The sequence below is a fragment of the Pseudochaenichthys georgianus genome, chromosome 3, assembly GCF_902827115.2.
Source record: "Pseudochaenichthys georgianus chromosome 3, fPseGeo1.2, whole genome shotgun sequence".
Taxonomy (NCBI): domain Eukaryota; kingdom Metazoa; phylum Chordata; class Actinopteri; order Perciformes; family Channichthyidae; genus Pseudochaenichthys; species Pseudochaenichthys georgianus.
The window spans coordinates 5,284,093-5,305,569 of NC_047505.1; the positions used below are offsets into that span (position 1 = coordinate 5,284,093).

Here is a 21,477-nt window from a genome sequence, read left to right on the forward strand (position 1 = left end):
ATTGTTCTGAATGAGAGATGAACCTCTTACAAGTGAACGTTTTGTGGAAGAACCGTAACAGATATCTGTGAAATTTCAAAACGTGAAGCATGTCAACGAAGTTGAGTATCTGAAGTGTAATTTTTGTGTAGTTTTGGGTTAATAATGTGGCCTTTTTGGCAGTTTAACTAAAGGTGTGCGGCTGCTACCATGAGGAAATATCTGCCTGAAATTACAATGGGCTTCAATGGAGGAATGTTGAACGTTTTTGTCACTTATGCCCTCAAGAGGCATTTTGTCTAATATTTTTACTTATTTTTTATCTTTTTTTCAACCTAGGAGAGTTTTCCTACGTTTTCCATGAAAGAATATGTCTGAGGAGTGTAGGGTTTGGGAAGTATGGCAAGTTTAAAACATTTTTGGGGGAGAATTTTGAGCTGTCCTGCACTCTGTTTTGAGATCAAAACTCTAATGTAAAAATATGAAAAGGCCTCTCTACCAAGCTCCAAACTAAATTCAATATCTCAGAATGTTTAAAAGATATCAAAAGTAAAAGTCAAGTTTGAATAGCTGAAGGTCTTGTGGTCATTTGAAAGTTGGAATGAAGGGTCTGGCTGAAATTATGTGGAAGGAGATGCATTTGGCGCAAAGTGTAGGAAAACAGGATTTGAAGGCATCTCCCATTGACTTCAATGTTACAAAAATAGTTTAAAAAGCTGAATATTTCAAAAGGTATGAAATATTTTGAAAAAGTGGAAAGTTTCTTATCAATTGCTGAAAAGGCATAGTTTAATATTTGAATGGTTTCTGTACCCGAAAGTAAGCTGAAGTTATGGAAAGCTAAAGTATTGGCTGATTTGAAGGCTCTTCCCATTGACTTCAATGTAAAAAAAGAGTTTAAAAAGCTGAATATTTCAAAAAGTATGAAATATTTTGAAAAAGTTGAAGGTTTCCCATCGATTCCTGAACATGCTGAATAGTTTAATATTTGAATGGTTTCTGTAGCTGAAAATAAGCTGAAGTTATGGAGAGCCAAAGTATTGGCTGAAATAAGTTTAAGGGGAAGAATAAAGTTTTGAAGTACTATAGTGGAATGCTGTAAACAGCATTCGCACTAAATATCGCGTGCTGTTCGTAAATGGCAGATCAGGAAACATTTGTACTTTTTGTATCTGTCCAAAAATGTGCTTAAAGTTTCTTAGACTTAGCACATGACACGGCTGATAGCTTCGTCCTTATCAGCTGGACCTGATGGCTGCAGGCCACACCAAGACTTGAAACCAAACGATACAATATACTTCATCCATAATACTTGTAACTCTTGCATTATTTTCTCAAATTGTATCGAAAAGACATACAAAATAAGGTTGAATATACTATTGCAAAATGTTACAAACTCCATTTAAAAGTGTATCTTTCCACTAACAGGTACATCTCAAATTGGGAAGACTTATTATTACTGTGTACATTGAAAATACTTTGAAGCATTAACTATGCTGAACGGTGCATGGGATATTGAAGGGCAGTCGAGCAACCTCTCCAATGCCACGAGAGACAGACGGGGAGCAGTCAGCTGGGTGAGACCGAACATAAGTGCTGTGCCCGGTGAAAGGTCACTGACAGCAGAAACAGCTCCGTGCACACACTGTCACACACAGCCGGAGAGAGACACATTACAAGTACAGGATTACATAATCAGGATATGATACAAACATATTCCCTTACAGTTACATGAAAACATATGTAATCAGATTACTGTTACATTTCTAAACATTGGGATCACTAGCAGGATAACAGCGTTATTAAAACCTAAAGATCATAGTGTCTGTTGTAAAGGATCTCTTCTCTTAGAGCTGGACTGTTCTGAAGGATAATACTTTGAGAGGGAGTCGTTACGTCTACCGCCTGAATCTGCTTCATGGTGTTCACTTTCTTTGCTTCATTGTTCTGTTTCTAATTCAGCAGGTGAACCTGTATGTTCATACGTTCTGTGTGAGAGCTTAACTGTGTGTATTAAACTCAAACGGAGCATTTTCTGTCAGTTCACATTTTATTTCTTATTTTTATTTCTAAACGGTGGCATGTGTTTCAGTGGCTGCTGCCTGAAAGGCAGGTCTTCATATCAGTAACATCATTTCTGATCCTAAATATCCTGCTTTCTGTTTTTCTGAGGTCACAAAGTTCTGTTGTCCTAACACACTTATGCTGTAGCGCAGTCTGCAGGGGCTGGGCCTGCCGCCCGGAGGTTCACTGCTTCCTGTCTCGATACGACCACAGATATAGTGTTTCACCATCCTCCTGAGGTGGAAGCCCTTTGGCTCCACCACCTCTTCATCACTAAAGCTTGTGCTTGAGAATGTGTGTGTATGTTGGGGCGTATGTGTGTAATTGTATTGTAAAGTGATCAGGTTTATATTTGTATACTAAGGTTAGATTACTGATTACTTTCTTTTACCCGTCACTTGTAGTGGAATTACTTGTTTAAAGTAACCCTCCCAACCCTGCTCCCTCTCAGTAGGAATCTGTCATTATGTCGTTGAGATAAAGCTTAAAGCAGGAATCAGAACCAGACCTCCTGCTCGCCTGTACACCACACTGTCTCCTGTCCATGCTGAGTCTTCTGCATTTCAATGTGATGTTGCAGGTGCCTTTGGTGTCCTCCCACTGTGACTTCAACACACCCACTGTGAGCCCACGCTCACTGGGAGCTCTGCAGCAACCTCTGAAGGCCTCAGGTCAGCGGCGGTGGAGAGATGAAGACGTGCTGCCTGATCCTGGCAGCTCTGCTGCTGCCCAGCATTCACGCAGGTGAGTCAGGACGTCTTCTGGCTGCGGCCACACGAGTCTCATCTCCGCTTTCCAGAGGGGGGACGAGTACTTTGAGTAAAAGTATAAGTACTCAGATCTTGTAGTGAAATTATAAGTACTCAGACCTTGTACTTGAGTAAAAGTAGAAGTATTCAGATCTTGTAGTGAAATTATAAGTACTCAGATATTGTACTTGAGTAAAAGTAGAAGTACTCAGATCTTGTACTTGAGTAAAAGTAGAAGAACTCAGATCTTGTACTTGAGTAAAAGTAGAAGAACTCAGATCTTGTAGTGAAATTATAAGTACTCAGATCTTGTACTTGAGTAAAAGTACAAGTACTCAGATCTTGTAGTGAAATTATAAGTACTCAGATCTTGTACTTGAGTAAAAGTAGAAGTACTCAGATCTTGTAGTGAAATTATAAGTACTCAGATCTTGTACTTGAGTAAAAGTACAAGTACTCAGATCTTGTAGTGAAATTATAAGTACTCAGATCTTGTACTTGAGTAAAAGTACAAGTACTCAGATCTTGTACTTAGTAAAAGTAGAAGTACCAGAGTGTAGGAATACTCAGTAAAAGTCCTGCATTCAAAATGTTCCTCAAGTGAAAGTAGAAAAGTATTCTCATCAAAATATAGTGAAAGACAGTAAAAGTAATCGTTGTGCAAATTGGTCCATGTCAGAATAATATATATGATATGTTTTATAATGATTGATCATGAGAGTGTTCTCAAAGCTGGTGAAGGTGCAGCTAGCCTGAATGACTTTGTAGACTGCAGGGTAGCTGGTGGATTTACTCCAGGTGGAACTAAAGTCTGATTCAACACTTGATTATAGTTCACATCATTCATCTGTGAAGTAACTAAAGGTATTAAATACATGTAGTGGAGTAGAAGTACACCATGTACCTCTGTATTGTTCTGGGCAACACACTCTCACTCCCTAAGCGTCCAATAGCGACGTTTGGTCAGTGTCCGTGGCGTGCAGTTGTGACGCTCCTAGGCTCCTTCAGCGTCATAAAGGGACGCAAATAGCTTTCAACTGATTGCAATGTATTCCCATCTGCGTCGGGATTTGACGCTCATGGAAGCACGGCATTCGTTTGTGTCGGCTGCCCTTAAAGGCAATGTGAGCGTCCATTCTCATTGGATAACGGAGAATTGTACACCCGGAAGTAAGTATTCCCCTTACTGTGGATTGATTTTACAGTGATATCTGCACTACTCATCGACTAAAAAACACCAGATTATCCTTGTTAATTACACAACATTGATTGGCTTAAATTGTGTGCAATGCTTTTGTATTTTTCCCCTTCGATTCGGAGAAACAAATATTTTTTCTGAGTAAAGGATGGCAGAAGACACTACACTACCCAGAACCCCCAGCTATCATTTGGACTACACCATGTGCTCTGTTTGATAAAACCCCGTGATAGTCCTCAAGCTCTGTGATTGGAGAGTGTGCTCCGAGGGTTACGCCGATTCTCGAACAGCACTTGAAATGGGATGGAACCACGGCAGACTGTCCAAAACTGGATTTGAACGGGTCCACCGCGTCCCCCCCTCCCCCACCCCGTCCCCAGAACTACACATGCTGGCTATTCTGTTTCGCAACATGTTCTCTATCTATGGCACGTCTCTAATGGGAGTTGTAGTTTTAAAAGACGTTTTCGTATTTCCCATAATAAGAAGTTGCCAGTATTAAACTGTGTACATCCCTGGAGGTTTAGGGGATAGGAAACACTCACATTTAAAACATATAATTAATAAATGGGTGAAAATTGCTTGTGCCAATTATGGGCAGTATTAATATATATATACTGAAGGAGTAGGTAGCACTTCTCCGCGCCGTTCCTATGAGCTTGCTTTAAAAGAACACTCAAAACAACCAGGACGAGGGTTAAACAAAAATCTGTTTTAATCATAAAAGGTAATAATGCAATACAATATAATACATTACCATACACAGCCATATCATATGCGTAATGTCAGGAGTATGCCTACTCCTGGCCTTGTTCACGAGCTGCCCCGATCTTCCGGTCCGGGCCGCGCGAGAGGAGAGAGAGAACAACAAGCTAAACAAGCTATCAATACCCACACAAACAGGAAGAGGTGGAGTTTCATTTGGGAGATACCAAGAAACGCTGTCTCACAGGGAATCAGCGCGGGCAGCAGAGAACCAAACAGATTTCAGTTTGAAGCAAAACACATTCTTATTATGTAGCTTATCACACAATAGTCCATATGTTTTGCCGCTATGAAAGCCACAGGTGTTGGGAAGGCCTGCAGGATGCGCATCATTATATCTGGGGGAAATGTCCCTCCCAATTTGCAAAGCCTATCGATGGTTTAACCCAGAAAAACACTCAAAGGGGTAATCTTTTCACTCAAAACAGAACTCACAATTAATTCTGCATCTTCCTTCTTCAAAAATAGCCTAAAAACACCCTTTTGATAAACAGGTAAAAGTCAAAGAAAAAGACTATTGCGCTAATCTACTTTTAAGAAAAAGGGAACATTGTTTCAGGAATCCATAAAAAAAACCTCTCTATATTTAAGAGGAAAAATGTACTTTTTGTTCCTTCAACTATTAACACACAGGAATGTATAAACCCACACATATATTAGAGATGACATGATGCAATACACCTCCTATAGATGGGTGACATTAAAATGAACATACCAAAAATATGCTGCCTCACTTCTTCGGTACAATATCTTACATCAATTTCCACAATACCCACATGCCAGCTAAGGTCAGAAGAGCTTTATTTAACAGCTGGTCTTATGTGTGTGACCCCTTATCACATTAATTGATAAGCCTGAAACATGCACTTGTAAAGGTTCAGAGGCACATTTTGCAAATATGGCAGTAGCCATCGATCAGCTTAAGATAAGATATACTTTATTGATCCCAAGTTGGAACATTTGCGTTACATCAGCATGTGTAACAGTTAAATATGCAGTTGTGTTTATTTGAAAATCATTTAAGTATAATCACACAAATTCTGTGTTTTATATTCAACAATTCTGTGTTCTTTATTTATTGATTGTTCAATACCTGACAAAGCCGGAGATGAAATATCTACATACATCTTATAAGAGTATAATACATTATGTATAATATCAGTTAAAATAAGTGCTTCAACATAGTTAACATTGCTGGAGGTATGCACACATATTGATAGATGTCTTGTAATGCACTATTGAGGAACCTGCAACCCAAGTTTTTCATTCAGTGCAGAACTACACCACAGTTGTGTAGGCCTATATGATATGTCAATAAACCTTAGAAAATCTTGAAATCTTGAAAGGGATGTGCAAAATAGTCATTATATACAGTCTTTAATTAACTATTAGTAGAGAATAACGAGTAATGAATATACTTTATAGGGATCCTATTAATATTTAATAATACAAATAATTAAATTCAATAACATGCTTTAACCACCAAGTGTCCCTTTATATCAGCTGTGCACCTTTATGGTGTAAATACAGCCTATCTACCAATTGGATCAAATATAAAAGTGAGCCGAATTAGTGTTGATAATGCAAGGAGACGTAGTGTGTGAAAAGAAATGTAAGATGTTGTTTAACGGCTGATATATTTATGATCCACGTCACGTTTTCAGTTCCTCATGTTTGTCTAGAAGTCTTCTCATCAGGGCTCTATAAATACAGAACTACGGCAGATATGTAATATTTAATGCAGCCGAACGGTGTATTACAATGCCGTTATGTGATGACTTTCAAAGAGAAAAGCAAGCACACTCGGAATAAAGTATTATTATTTTTTTTTTTAAATGTTTTCGGGCCTGTTTCCGGTATTTGTTAATGACGATGTGCTGGTGAGATGTGAGACTGGAATTGCACAGGGGGAAAATAACGTAGGCTATCTTTAGATGCGGATTTTGTTAAACTAATATGTTTGCGCTGTGGACCAACACTATACATTGACGGGGAAGGGGGGTAGCATACAGATAACACCATTAAACAGTTTACACAACATAACAGAAATAATATCGATAGCAGCGTCCCTAGCAACCACCTTGGTAACAATGAAAACGTCGCCGATTTCCTGAAGTATCTTCATAATAACTAGCAAACTAAAGATCATGTACATCCACTGCACACATAATCTGAAATAACAACTCATATTTCTCGCATCAAATGACATCAAAACGCATTTTAATGGGCAAACTAACTTTAAAATATGCATTTTCTACTGAGAATAAAACGAATTTCGGCCATGTTTTCTTTTTCTGCAGGGAGAAATGTGAAGATCATGTGACATAGACGCCAGCCATTGGAATGAATGGTGAAAAAAACGGGGTTTGTCAAACAGAGCACATGGTGTAGTCCAAACAATAGCTGGGGATTCTGGGTAGTGTAGTGTCTTCTGCCATCCTTTACTCAGAAAAAATATTTGTTTCTCCGAATCGAAGGGGGAAAATACAAAAGCATTGCACACAATTTAAACCAATCAATGTTGTGTAATTAACAAGGATAATCTGGTGTTTTTCAGTCGATGAGTAGTGCACTGTAAAATCAATCGACAGTAAGGGGAATAATTACTTCCGGGTGTACAATTCTCCGTTATCCAATGGGAATGGACGCTCACATTGCCTTTAAGGGCAGCCGAAAACAAACGAATGCCATGCTTCCATGAGCGTCAAATCCCGACGCAGATGGGAATACATTGCAATCAGTTGAAAGCTATTTGCGTCCCTTTATGACGCTGAAGGAGCCTAGGAGCGTCACAACTGGACGCCACGGACACTGACCAAACGTCGCTATTGGACGCTTAGGGAGTGAGAGTGTGTTGTTCTGGGGTAGAAGTACACAGTAGCAGCAAATGGAGATAAAGTGCAAGTACCTCAAATGTCCTTGAGTACAGTACTAGTGTTTCTAACCTGTTACTTTACACACTGTGAGACAGTCAATGTTGACCTCATCGATAAGCTCTCTCTGCATTCTGCACGTCTCCCTGCCTGCGCTCAGCTCTCTCTGTGTTCTGCACGTCTCCCTGCCTGCGCTCAGCTCTCTTTATCATAGTCTCCAGCTCGTTACATTGTAATGGACTCATTGCTTCCGTGCAGTGAAGTATATCGTATCCCAGGGGTGACGGCTGTAGCATCTGCTCTATACGTCAACATGAGCAGCTGTCGAGAACTATGATGGATTATTCCCTGAGACCCTGAATGCAGCACAACATGATGGAGATACAGAGGAGCCCGTCATGTGAGCAGGCTGCTGTTGCCTTCACTGAACAGCAGTACAGGTCATGTGGGGACTCTCAGTGCATAAACAAGTCTTTTGGGTCAGCCTTTATGACATAAACATGCATAGGAGACACATACATTAGTGAGTGTTATTCAAATGGCATGTCTTCTTCATGCCTCGTCTACATCAACATTTGTCCCCTCTTCTCCATGTCTCTTCTACATCAACATGTGTCCCCTCTTCTTCATGTCTCTTCTACATCAACATGTGTCCCCTCTTCTTCATGCCTCCTCTACATCAACATGTTACCCCCTCTTCTTCATGTCTCTTCAACATCAACATGTGTCCCCTCTTCTTCATGCCTCGTCTACATCAACATGTGTCCCCTCTTCTCCATGTCTCTTCTACATCAACATGTGTCCCCTCTTCTTCGTGTCTCTTCTACATCAACACGTGTCCCCTCTTCTTCATGTCTCTTGTACATCAACATGTGTCCCCTCTTCTTCATGTCTCTTGTACATCAACACGTGTCCCCTCTTCTTCATGTCTCTTCTACATCAACATGTGTCCCCTCTTCTTCATGTCTCTTCTACATCAACACGTGTCCCCCTCTTCTTCATGTCTCTTCTACATCAACATGTGTCCCCTCTTCTTCATGTCTCTTCTGCATCAACATGTGTCCCCTCTTCTTCATGTCTCCTCTACATCAACATGTGTCCCCTCTTCTCCATGTCTCTTCTACATCAACATGTGTCCCCTCTTCTTCATGTCTCTTCTACATCAACACGTGTCCCCTCTTCTTCATGTCTCTTCTACATCAACATGTGTCCCCTCTTCTTCATGTCTCTTCAACATCAACATGTGTCCCCTCTTCCTTCATGCCTCGTCTACATCAACATGTGTCCCCTCTTCTCCATGTCTCTTCTACATCAACATGTGTCCCCTCTTCTTCATGTCTCTTCTACATCAACACGTGTCCCCTCTTCTTCATGTCTCTTCTACATCAACATGTGTCCCCTCTTCTTCATGTCTCTTCTTACATCAACACGTGTCCCCTCTTCTTCATGTCTCTTCTACATCAACATGTGTCCCCTCTTCTTCATGTCTCTTCTGCATCAACATGTGTCCCCTCTTCTTCATGTCTCCTCTACATCAACATGTGTCCCCTCTTCTCCATGTCTCTTCTACATCAACATGTGTCCCCTCTTCTTCATGTCTCTTCTACATCAACACGTGTCCCCTCTTCTTCATGTCTCTTCTACATCAACATGTGTCCCCTCTTCTCCATGTCTCTTCTACATCAACATGTGTCCCCTCTTCTTCATGTCTCTTCTACATCAACACGTGTCCCCTCTTCTTCATGTCTCTTCTACATCAACATGTGTCCCCTCTTCTTCATGTCTTTTCTACATCAACATGTGTCCCCTCTGTGGAAAGAGACTCTGAAAGTTTCAGGAACAAAGATTCTCTCTCTTTTTGATCCATTTCTATAAAAACCTGTCTGTGTGTGTGTGTGTGTGTGTGTGTGTGTGGTGTGTGTGTGTGTGTGTGTGTGTGTGCGCGTGTGTGTGTGTGTGTGTGTGTGTGTGTGTGTGTGTGTGTGTGTGTGTTGTGTGTGTGTGGTGTGTGTGTGTGTGTGTGTGTGTGTGTGTGTGTGTGTGTGTGTGTGTGTGTGCTCGCGTCAGAGAGAGAGAGAGCTGGCTGCTGTTTAGCTTTCACTGAACTGAACATCAGGACGGGTCATTTAGGGACTCAGAATTCCATAAACAAGTCTTTTGCATATTGTACTGTACATACATGTTAATGTATGCTACTACGCACAAACATGGACTTAACACAAATATCTTAATTCTCTGTCACTGTTTTTGTTTTTGTTGTTGTTGTTGTTGTTGTTGTTGTTGCCGTTTCTCTCTGACTGCACGGAGGCTTATGGAGCTCTAAGAAAATATTTGTTAATTACCATCAAAAAAGCCTCTCCATCTGAGAAGGCTTTTTATTGGAGGGCTAGGGGCTTCATCTTATTGAGGAACTCAGGCAGGATTGCAGTTACTTGAGTGGAAGTAATAATAAGAGCTCTATCTTGTCTTGTGAGACATGTTGGTATAAATGAATGTGCTGCTCTCTGGACAACTGGTATAAAACAACAGTGACTTTTACCTCTTCAAATTCATTAGATTACATGCTTCCTTTTTGGTTTTGGTTCTTCCATTTTAAAGCTTGTTACTTTTTGGCATAGAGAGCCGAAGTCTCTCCCTTTCCGGTGATCCACCATGGGAACTTATTTTGGAAAAATGATGTATTGAAGTCAAGAGAGAGAAAAATTATCTTTTGATCCCGTTTGAATTGTGCCATGAATTACACATATGATGTTTGGCAATCTTAAAAAATAATTTCGAAGTAAAGAAAGTTACAGTTTGTCGTAAAACTGTGAAGTAACACTTATTTTGTGTGAAACCGCTCAATGAACTCTCTGGTCTCGCACAACACACGTCACCATCACCAGAATGAGGCGAAAAGTATTAAACGAGGTGGAAATCATTACACGTCTGGGCATGTTGAGAGCTGCTATTACACAAAAGGGGAGTTAGTCCAACCCAGTCTCACGGCATTTCGTGTTATAGTTACGACATGTAATCTATTGATTCGTGTTCACCACACGATTTCCCCCTTTTTTTCGTGTTGCACAGCACGATTTTAAAAGCAATGCATTTCTACTGGTAATGTGTTTCGTGCCTGCAGCACGTCTTTTTGTCCGGTCGGGTCGTGGAAGACCGGAAGCTGTGGGGTTCATAAAAACATGTTCTTACTCAATATCAAGCCACTATTATTGTTTTTATTTTAAATCGTATAATGTCGGATTTTTTTTGCCGTCCTATGGTTAAAGCTCAGTAATTGGATGTTTTAGCCGCAATGCACGTTGGGAAGCCTGTGTTTATGCGATATGAAATCCGAAAAACATAAAAAAATAAAATAATACTTAATTCCGAGTGTTCTTGCTTTTCTCTTTGAAAGTCATCACATAACGGCATTGTAATACACGGTTCGGCTGCATTAAATATTACACATCTGCCGTAGTTCTTTATTTATAGAGCCCTGATGAGAAGACCTTTGGACGAACTGGAAGAAATGCCGCCAAAACTGAATATGTAACGTGGATCATAAATATATCAACAATTAAACAACATCTTCAATTTCTCTTCACACAATACGTCTCCTTGCAGTATCAATATTAATTCGGCTGACTTTTATATTTGATCCAATTGGTAGATAGGTTATATTTACACCATAACGGTGCACAGCTGATAGAAAAGGACTTGTAGTTTTTAAAGATATTACTGATTTTCTTTGAATATAAGAATGTAAATACTGAGTTGAGAGAATAGTCAGGGGTTTTGGGGGATGGGAGACACATCTATGGAATCACAATTTCAATAGCTTACCATTAAATGACGGATATACCTTTCTGTCTCTGATGTTTTACAAATCAGATATTAATGTGTAGAAGTAAAACAAGAGAAATAGTATAGCAATATCCTGTACAATTATGTGAGAACATGAATAAAACTACACATCTTCAGATGTTATACATACATAAGTGTCCTACACTAATACAAAGTTATTGTATGCTATGTGTTAGGGCTGTGCAATTAATCGTATTTTAATCGCGATTACGATTATGGCTTGCGACGATTATGAAAACAGCATAATTGACAAAATACGATTATTTTGCTGGGTGCGCTTTCGCCCCTCCTTAAAAGCCCACTCGGCCACCTGTGAGTGACATGTGTTGTGAGTGTTCAGCGCGAGCGAAGATGTCAGAACAAGAGCAGCAACTCGTTAAAAAGAAGGGTAAAACTATTTCCACTATTTGCAAGTACTTTACCATTACATTTCACATCGCTAAAGATATGTGCCCAGTTAGCACTGTTAGCAACCAGGGCTTTAAGCAACTTGTCAACACGTTGGACAAGCGTTACGCGATGCCGTCTCGGTATTATTTCAGCAGGTCTGCGCTGCCTGCACTATATGACAAATGCCGTGGGGAAGTTGAGAGAGATGTGGCTTCAGCTGACTACTTTGCTACCACAATAGACCTATGGTCTATCCCAGGGGTGCCCAACCAGTCGATCGCGAGATGTGTCCAAAAATAGAACAACAATATTCTGTTTTATCGTTAATGTCCTGTAACATAATCTTCCTGTGCCAGAATAATGCCCTTGAACGCATCAAAGCTTTGTGATACATCCGTCATGAACCAAGCTGGAAACTTATACTGGAAAGTATAATTAATTGTGTTAACACTGTAAACTTGACAGTTGTTTAACCCGCACCACCTAGTGGTTAAAGCACATTATTGCATTTTTTTTGTACATACAAAATAGGGGGAAAGTAGAAGATCAATGATGGAATATAGAATATAAAAAATAATCAAGAAGATACTGTAAGTGATCTCTACAATAAAACAGTTTAGTGCAGAAAAACAAATTAACCTTTATTTAACCTGTTAAGCCTGAGAGACCCCGGTTTCGGGGGCCTCCTGCAATATCTTGCAGAAAACAGTGTCTGAGGGCATGTTCATTTAATAAACTATGAATGTTTTATATCCATGTAACTGAAAGAAACTCATCTAACTGATCATTTTAATTTTATTTTTTTTAATTAAAAAAAACCCACACAATGCTAACGCTGAGTCTCTGAATTAGCATCAGCGAAAAATGCTAACAGATGACTGCACCGAAATTCACTCACAAAACCTTATTATTTATCTTTGGTGCACATCCAACACATCGTTTCACATCGTGAGGGGACACAACAATTATCACTCAATCATACGAACTCTCGGAGATAATAACAAGAACATACATCAAAACATATGGAGCAAGTTAGCCAAAAACGGCAAAATGGCTCACCTGTGTGGTAGTTTGGTCAAAAGTGGTCTTCAATGGCATTAAAACAATAAAAACGATGCTGAAGTTAATCCATAGGTTAATCCAATGTGTCTGTGTCACTTTGAATGATTTCTGATAATCCATGAGCAATACATCTGCTTTTCGGTTTTGAGATGTCAGACCAACACACAGCTTCACTCTGGAGCAAAACTGCTTGCGCGAAAACGCCATTTTTTTTTTTTTACATGAGTGTGTGCGGGACGATTCCCCTTCGATTCTATTGGCTCTAACGGTCAGGAAGAGATGTCACATGTCAAAATCGAACAAGGGGGGCCAGAGATAAGGAAAATCCACCCAAATGGCCCCAGAAGAGTTTTTTTTGTTGCTAAATCTGTCTAAAAAGGTCAAATATCACTTGTTTTGCATCAATCTTGATACAGGGTACTTATTATATGTTGTACTTTGGATTCCTAAAGCTTTTAGTCTACTAACCCATCATCCAAGGTTAGTTTTCACTATAAGTACAACATATTTTTTGGACGGACACTATCATTTACAGTTTTTTACCATGTTCAATCTGAATTTTCTTTAAAATAAAAACATCTATATTGATTCTGACTTTTCTACATCCAACTCACAGGTTTTTACTTTGAGAAAAATTATTATTAATGTAACCCTTTTAGAAGGGTAGATATGGTCATTTGTTCTGGGAATGTCATTTTCGAGCCTGAGACCTGAAAAACAGGCTTAGGGCTAAACTGGTTAAACATTAAAGAATACTTTAGGTTAAGGTCTTCTTTTAAATAAGAAAAAAGCTTTGGGGGTATCTACAGATAAATATTAAGCCTGACAAACTACTTGTAGGTAATTTTGGAGAATCCAGCTCGAGTGCGCTAGAATTTGAAAATACACAACCGGAAAAAATCTGCCACTTCCTTACAGAGCCCCTCCTCCAACACACACGAACGCGCACAACGCTGACAGGCAGGTAGGCCATCCAGTTACTTTAGCCGGGCCGGCTCAGATGATTGGTCGTGCTTTTTACAGTACTACGGCTTCCACAGATGACATTTTTTTATGGATTTTTTGTCAAAGCACTTGACAAAAAGCAACTAGTTTTCTGTGTACCTTGTCACTAATGTTATCCACAGCATACACAGCGATCACGCAGTTCTTAACGAGAAAACTAGTTGTTAAAACAAAACACGGGAGTGTACCTTGTTAGCTAATGTTATCTAGCTGACATTAACGTTACACATTACACTCGTTTAACACTCACTGAAACCTTGTACATGCTGGCTCATACGGAACCGACTAACTCCCCTTTTGTGTAATAGGAGCTCTCAACATGCCCAGACGTGTAATGATTTCCACCTCGTTTAATACTTTTCGCCTCATTCTGGTGATGGTGACGTGTGTGTGCGAGACCAGAGAGTTCATTGAAGTGTTACTTCACAGTTTTACGACAAACCTTTTTTTTCTTGACTTAGAAAATTATCTTTTAAATTGACAAACATCATATGTGTAATTCATGGCACAATTCAAACGGGGTCGAAAGATAATTTCTCTCTCGCCGTTGACTACAATACATAATTTTCCGCAATAAGGTCCACGTGTGGATCACCGGAAGGGGAGGGACTTCGGCTCTCTATAGCTGGGACAAGGTTCCATAATAACCTTTCAGCAATGTGTAATTCAAGAGTCTCCCTGGGCAGGCAGTTCTCTGGAAAAAGAAAACAAAATCCAATATTGGAAAATACAGCCTGCAGCTCTCCACCCTTCTGTGTTTAGCCCCTCCCACCAGAAGAACACAGCTTGTGCTTTTATAGTTACTTTATTTTGTACTTTATTTCAAAACTATTTGGACGTTAAACAGCCAAAATACATCAATGTCACATCAGAAATCAAATTCTGATGATTTAAAGAAAATATAGATACAGTCCTATAGTGACATTAAAGAGGCCCTGTTGTGTTATTGGGGTGTTCCCTCTCCTGTAGTGTGTTCTATAGGTCTGTGTGCATGTAAATGTTCTGCAGAGGCTAAAATCCCTGTGTTCCCTCCAGAGGGAGTTTCTGAAGATTAAATACATTTAAATATATTGGTATATTGGTGACTGAAACTCTCTTATGATGACTTTAGGCAGTTCCCAACTTATATTGGTTTTACTTGCTATGTTACGCTCAGTTATTATCCTTATATTGCCTGTGATTAAAGCGAAAAAAACAGGTGTAATGCTTTGAAGTCTTTATTTTTCTTAATGTATTGTTTGCAATATGATTGTCCCTGACTCACTGTACCTGTGCTGATGGTTTCTGGTGAAGCTCAGGCTCAGTTCTTTGTGTGATCGTGAAACACTCCAGCAACCTGCAGCCACAGATCTCCAAGAACTGAGTTCAGACACTCGCACAGAATTGTGCAAGAGAATATCTGCTGATGAGGAGCTTTTATAGGCTGGATGAAATCTTATGCCTTTGGTATTCATGTTATGTTTGTATAGGTGTGTTCCCCTATATCCATTCTTCAAATGAAGGTACATTGAAATACAAGCAGAACCATGTGGATTAGAAAGTGGTAACACAAGATAAATGACTGCAACAATCACTGCAGAAACGTACAGCAGGTTAAAGCATGATAGGGATCCAGTCTGCTCAATGTGTGTGGATCGTGGGCCTTTACCTCCTCCGTGACCTTCGCTGATGAGGCAACATAATGTGCAACAGCCGTACAAATACATATTTCATGATTGTTATTCTTCCACTATGTCGCTACATCCAACACTCCCTCAGCACATTCCCGATCAACGTTGCTCCCTGGCTTTTGGCAGCGAGTCAGTTGCATTTTATAGCCTTTGCAGACCATTTACATGCACACTAACCTACATCACATACAACAGGAAAGGAAAAAGAAACCAAAAAGCAGAATAGGGCCTACGATACAATGCGATAATACTTCATTTTTAGATCGAGTCTGACATTTTTCCATCATTTCCACAGCGTCTCCATTTCCAGCATTAAAAAGGACAAATATGTAAGACAAGAAAGAAGGAAACAGACATTTAGCATTGCATCAAGATCACTGAAGAGAAACATGCTCAAGACCCTCTATCGTACATTAGATCAGGGATTTGAATCAGTATTTATTTTGAGGAATGACTGGTGCACAAAAGAATGCTGCAGGACAACCTCATCAAATGGTGGGACCCTGTATCTCCGATTTGATGGGGAAAACTCATTCTTATTGTTCAGGTCATGGTTGGGGTCAGAGATGATGTTGGTGGTTTAAAAATACCTGTACATGTGGACTAGCCGCCAGTATGTACAGGAACACGAGTCATTGCAGGACAGCAGACACAACTCCACAGACATTCTGAGTTCTGGAGAGCCAAACAGCCGTCACTCCGTTTGATTGCACGTCAGCAGCCAACACTCTCTGTTAGCCCGCTGGGAAATCAGCCCCACCATTCAGGTCTCTGGCCACTCAATGCCATTGACGGATCCATTAGGTGAGAGGGAGATGAGGTAACCACACACACCTGAGAGCAATAGATGAAACATCCATTGGACACACTGGATGGTTACACACCGCATCTCAGTTCTGTGCTGACCATAACAGACACACACCAAATGGGTCCATCAATCACTCTTACTCTGGAATGAGCAGCCTAATAACCGTGTGTGCTATCTTATCCCAATGTAGGTAATAGCTGAACAAGTTATAGTATTTATATAGTATTTGTGTTGATTAGATAGATACACACTCCTACCACAAGGTGTCGCCACATAGTTGTGACCTATGTTTAAATCCACATGTACGGTAAGGGACCCAAACAAGACCTCTTGATTAAACTTGGCTAACACTTTAGCACGGAGCACGAGTCAGTTCATTAATAGACTAACAAACAAAACATGGTACCAGGAGTAAATTATGAAGTAAAATAAAAACGCATGTAAGTGAGGAGTTGTGACAAGCGACATGGATTCATTAAAGCCACCGGAGACGCTAAAACTTTCGGGAAATGTCGACAGCAACTGGCGGACCTTCAAGCAGCAGTTCGAGCTTTACATCACGGCCATGGGACTGGAAACTAAGCCGGATGCTAGGAAGGTAGCGCTACTGCTAACTATAGCAGGCCCAAAGGCAATAGAAGTGTACAATACTTTTGTGTATGAAGAGCAGGCTGATAAAGACAAACTGGATAAAGTGCTCCATAAATTTGATGCCCACTGCTCTCCCAGAAAGAACGAAACATACAAGAGATATGTATTCCGTTCACGTGTGCAGCAGCATGAGCCTTTTGATAGCTTTCTGTCTGACCTGAAGCTAAAAGCACAGTCATGCAACTTTGCTATGCTGAGGGACTCCATGATACGGACCAGATCGTTTTTGGCGTGGAGGATAAAAAGGTCAGAGAAAGGCTGCTAAGGGAAACGGAGCTGACATGTGAAGCAGCTATACAAATCTGCCATGCAAGCGAGCTGTCCCAAATGCACGTCAGGACTTTCAGCGAGATGGCGGGCACGGCTAACGTGAGTGATGGCGCAGCAGTTGGTGCGGTCTCCAGCCAAGGCAAATGGCGCGCACAGACGCGGCCTACACAGCGGTCAGAAGAAGGGACATTCAGCTGTAAGCGCTGCGGCTCGAAGCACAAACCACGACAGTGTCCGGCATTTGGTAAGCAATGCTCTAATTGCCAGGGCCAGAACCATTTTGCTAAGCAGTGCTTCTCAAAAGGAAATGAGAGGAAGAAAGGAAAGTCTGTAAACATAGTGGAAGGCGATGATTTAAGTGAGACATTTTTTGTTGGCATGGTGAACTGTGAAACTGAGCAAAAAGAGGTTAATGCAATCAGAGAAGACAAATGGATAGCTCCACTGATGATTAACGGGACAATAATAACGATGAAACTGGATACTGGTGCAAAAGCAAACCTGATGAGCCTGTCTGACATCAAGGCAATGAAAGATAAGCCACAAATTAAAAAAAGAACACAGGCACTAAAAGATTATAATGGAAAGAAAATCAACAGTTTGGGTGTGTGCATATTAAAGGTAACCTCAAAAGGTAAAGTGCACCACCTACTTCTCTCTGTTGTCGCTGATGGACTTGATTCACTGCTGAGTGATAAAGCATGTGAAGATTTGGAACTTGTCAAGAGAGTGTATTGCATCAACACAACTGTGAGTACACCAAATGACTCAATTGATGGTATAGTACAGAGTTATGCAGATGTGTTTAAGGGTTTTGGTGTGTTGCCCTTCACATACAAAATCCAGCTCAAAGAAAATGCACAGCCAGTTGTGCATGCTGCAAGAAGAGTTCCAGCGCCACTCAGAGATCGCTTAAAGAAAGAGCTCGACAGAATGACAATGCTCGGAGTGATACAAAGAGTTGAGGAGCCAACAGACTGGGTTAACTCGATGGTCTGTGTAAAGAAGAAAAGTGGTGATTTAAGAGTGTGTATGGACCCAAAAGATCTTAATGAAAACATCAAGCGTGAACATTATCAGATACCCAAGCGTGAGGAAATCACAAGTGAAATGGCAGGTGCCAGCTTCTTCACAAAGCTTGATGCGTCTCAAGGCCTTTGGTAGCTGAAACTGGATGAAAGCAGCACCAAATATTGCACCTTTAATACACCATTCGGCAGATATTGCTTCCTCAGACTGCCCTTTGGGATCATCTCAGCATCCCAAATATTTCACAGAGCGATGGAGCACATCATTGAGGGGCTGGACGGTGTTCGAGCATATGTTGATAACATCATTGTGTGGGGCTCTACACTACAAGAACACAATGAGAGGCTGAAAAAGGTGCTGGAGCGTATGGACTCAAGCTTAACAAGAGCAAATGTGAGTTTGGAGTTCAAGAAGTTGTCTTTCTCGGAGACAAGCTCTCTGCACAAGGTGTACAAGCTGACCAAGAAAAGATCAGAGCCATACAGGATATGCCAAGGCCCACAGACAAGACAGGTGTACTTCGCATTATGGGGATGGTCAACTTCATAGGTACATTTATTCCAAACCTATCTGACATCTTGCATCCGTGAGCTCCTGCACAAAGAACATGAGTTTAAATGGACAGTCAAACATGAGCAAGAGTGGAAAACACTCAGACAGACACTCACAACTGCACCTGTATTGACATTCTTTGACCCAACAAAGAAGATTAAAGTTTCAACAGATGCTTCAAAGGATGGAATAGGCGCAGTGCTCCTACAAGTTGAAGGCGAGCATTGGAAACCAGTGGCCTATGCATCCAGGTCAATGACACAGACTGAGTGCAGATATGCTCAGATAGAAAAAGAATGTCTGGGACTGGTTTATGGCTTGGAGAAGTTCCACAGCTACGTTTATGGCCTACCTTCATTCACAGTAGAGACAGATCATCGTCCACTTGTATCCATCATTAAAAAGAATTGAAGTGAAATGACACCAAGGATACAGCGTCTCATGATGAAGATGCAGAGATATGACTTTGAGCTGATCTACACACCTGGAAAGCACCTGATACTTGCTGACGCTCTCTCACAAGCACCTACAGTGGATTATGTGAGTACAACTGAAGAGGATGTGAAAAGTCATGTGAACATGGTGTCTGCTGCGCTGCCTGTATCAGACACAAAGTCCAGACAGATAGCTGAAGAAACAGCAAAAGACACAGAGCTGCAGTGTGTCATTGCAAATATGCTAAATGGATGGCCTGTAGGTTCCTGTCCGCTCTTCTACCACATCAGAGGTGAACTGAGTGTCGTGGATGGACTATTACTGAAACAACACAGGATTGTCATTCCACGCGCATTGAGACAGGAAGTACTAAAAAAAATACATGAAGGTCATCTGGGTATAGAAAAATGCAAAAGACGGGCGAGAGACAGTGTTTTATGGCCTGGAGTAAATAAAGACATGGAGAGACTGATTGGTACGTGTGACACATGCCAGACACACAGAAACAAACAGACTAAAGAGCCCATGATAGTGACTGATGTGCCAACAGCACCATGGGATAAAGTTGGAATGGATTTGTTTCATCTCAAAGGTAAAGACTATTTAGTGGTCATTGACTATTACTCAAACTTTCCTGAAATGGCACTACTGTCAAACTCATCATCGACATGTGTCATAACACATTCAAAATCAAGTTTTGCAAGACATGGCATACCTAACACAGTAGTGAGTGACAACGGACCGTGTTTCAACAGCAGAGAGTGGCAAGAATTTGCAGAACAGTATGACTTTAAGCATGTGACCTCAAGTCCTCATTATCCACAGTCAAATGGGAACGCTGAAAAGGGAGTTCACATTCTCAAGCAACTTCTAAAGAAAGCTGATGAGAGTGGCTCAGACCCATACCTCGCTTTACTCAGCTACAGAGCCTCACCTCTGGAGTGTGGGCTGTCACCTGCTGAACTTCTGATGAATCGTAAGTTGCGCACCACACTGCCAAGCTATTCAAAGCAAAAGAGACACCCAAAGCTGCAACACCAACTACAACAACAAAAGATGAAGCAGAAAACATGGTATGACAAAACAGCTAAGCAGCTTCCATTACTATCAAGTAATGACACAGTCAGGATTGAGGGTCCTGATGGATGGAGAACTAAAGCCACTGTTCTTCAGGAAGTAGCACCGCGATCTTTCACTGTGAGGACAGAGGAAGGACACATCTTCAGACGCAATCGTCGCACTCTTATGAAAACAAAAGAGGCTGGTCAACAGCTCAGTGAATCCATCATTGAGTCTGAGTTCACACCTTCACCACAGACAGACTGTGATACTAACACTCCAAGTGAACATGTGGTCAGAAGATCTACAAGGGAAATCAGAAAACCAGATAGACTGAATCTGTAGTTGAGAGACTGATTTAATGGATGTTAAAATGGTGTAAATGTTTAGACAATTTCCAAGTTTGTGCTAGTTAGCATTCTGAGTACATTTAGACCAGATGTTTATTTGTTATGGCATGGTAGAGAAATCAAAATGTTTGGTTAAAATTGATGTTGCACTATTTGTTTATATTACCTCAAAGAAAGGGGGATGTGTTGATTAGATAGATACACACTCCTACCACAAGGTGTCGCCACATAGTTGTGACCTATGTTTAAATCCACATGTACGGTAAGGGACCCAAACAAGACCTCTTGATTAAACTTGGCTAACACTTTAGCACGGAGCACGAGTCAGTTCATTAATAGACTAACAAACAAAACAGTATTTACAATGGAAAGAAACACCTTTTCCCTGAAACTTCAGGAAAACCAATTTAAAGAAACCTGGAAATTGTTAAGGGACGACCATCACTTGTTCGATCGTGCTTTTGTATAATCCATGCTGGGTTTTTGTGATACCACCCCTTTCATGTGAACGCGCACCTAACTAGATAGGACACGGCTGGCTTGAGCGATCCACTTGATAACCAGCGGCGTAGGACCGTTTAGCGAGAGCGCGTATGTTTTGGATTAGGCCAACCGGCTAACTCAAACATATCCAGGTTAGGTTGAACCGGCTTCGTAGTACAGGCCTCACAAATGACCTCACTCAAAGGTTGGGTAGAAAGCTTGCCATCATATCATTCCTCCTG

At 40.8% G+C, this 21,477-nt stretch overlaps 1 protein-coding gene across 1 annotated transcript in view; it reads left to right on the forward strand.

Moving 5' to 3' along the window:
- The first annotated feature begins 2,625 nt into the window (after nt 1–2,625).
- The window catches only part of LOC117462441 (cell migration-inducing and hyaluronan-binding protein-like), a 96,075-nt gene continuing 77,223 nt past the window's right edge, over nt 2,626–21,477 (forward strand). The window contains exon 1 of the mRNA XM_034104684.1: nt 2,626–2,787. Coding sequence (XP_033960575.1) covers nt 2,733–2,787 — 55 coding nt within the window. The 5' untranslated portion in view covers nt 2,626–2,732. The remainder of the gene's footprint in view (nt 2,788–21,477) is intronic.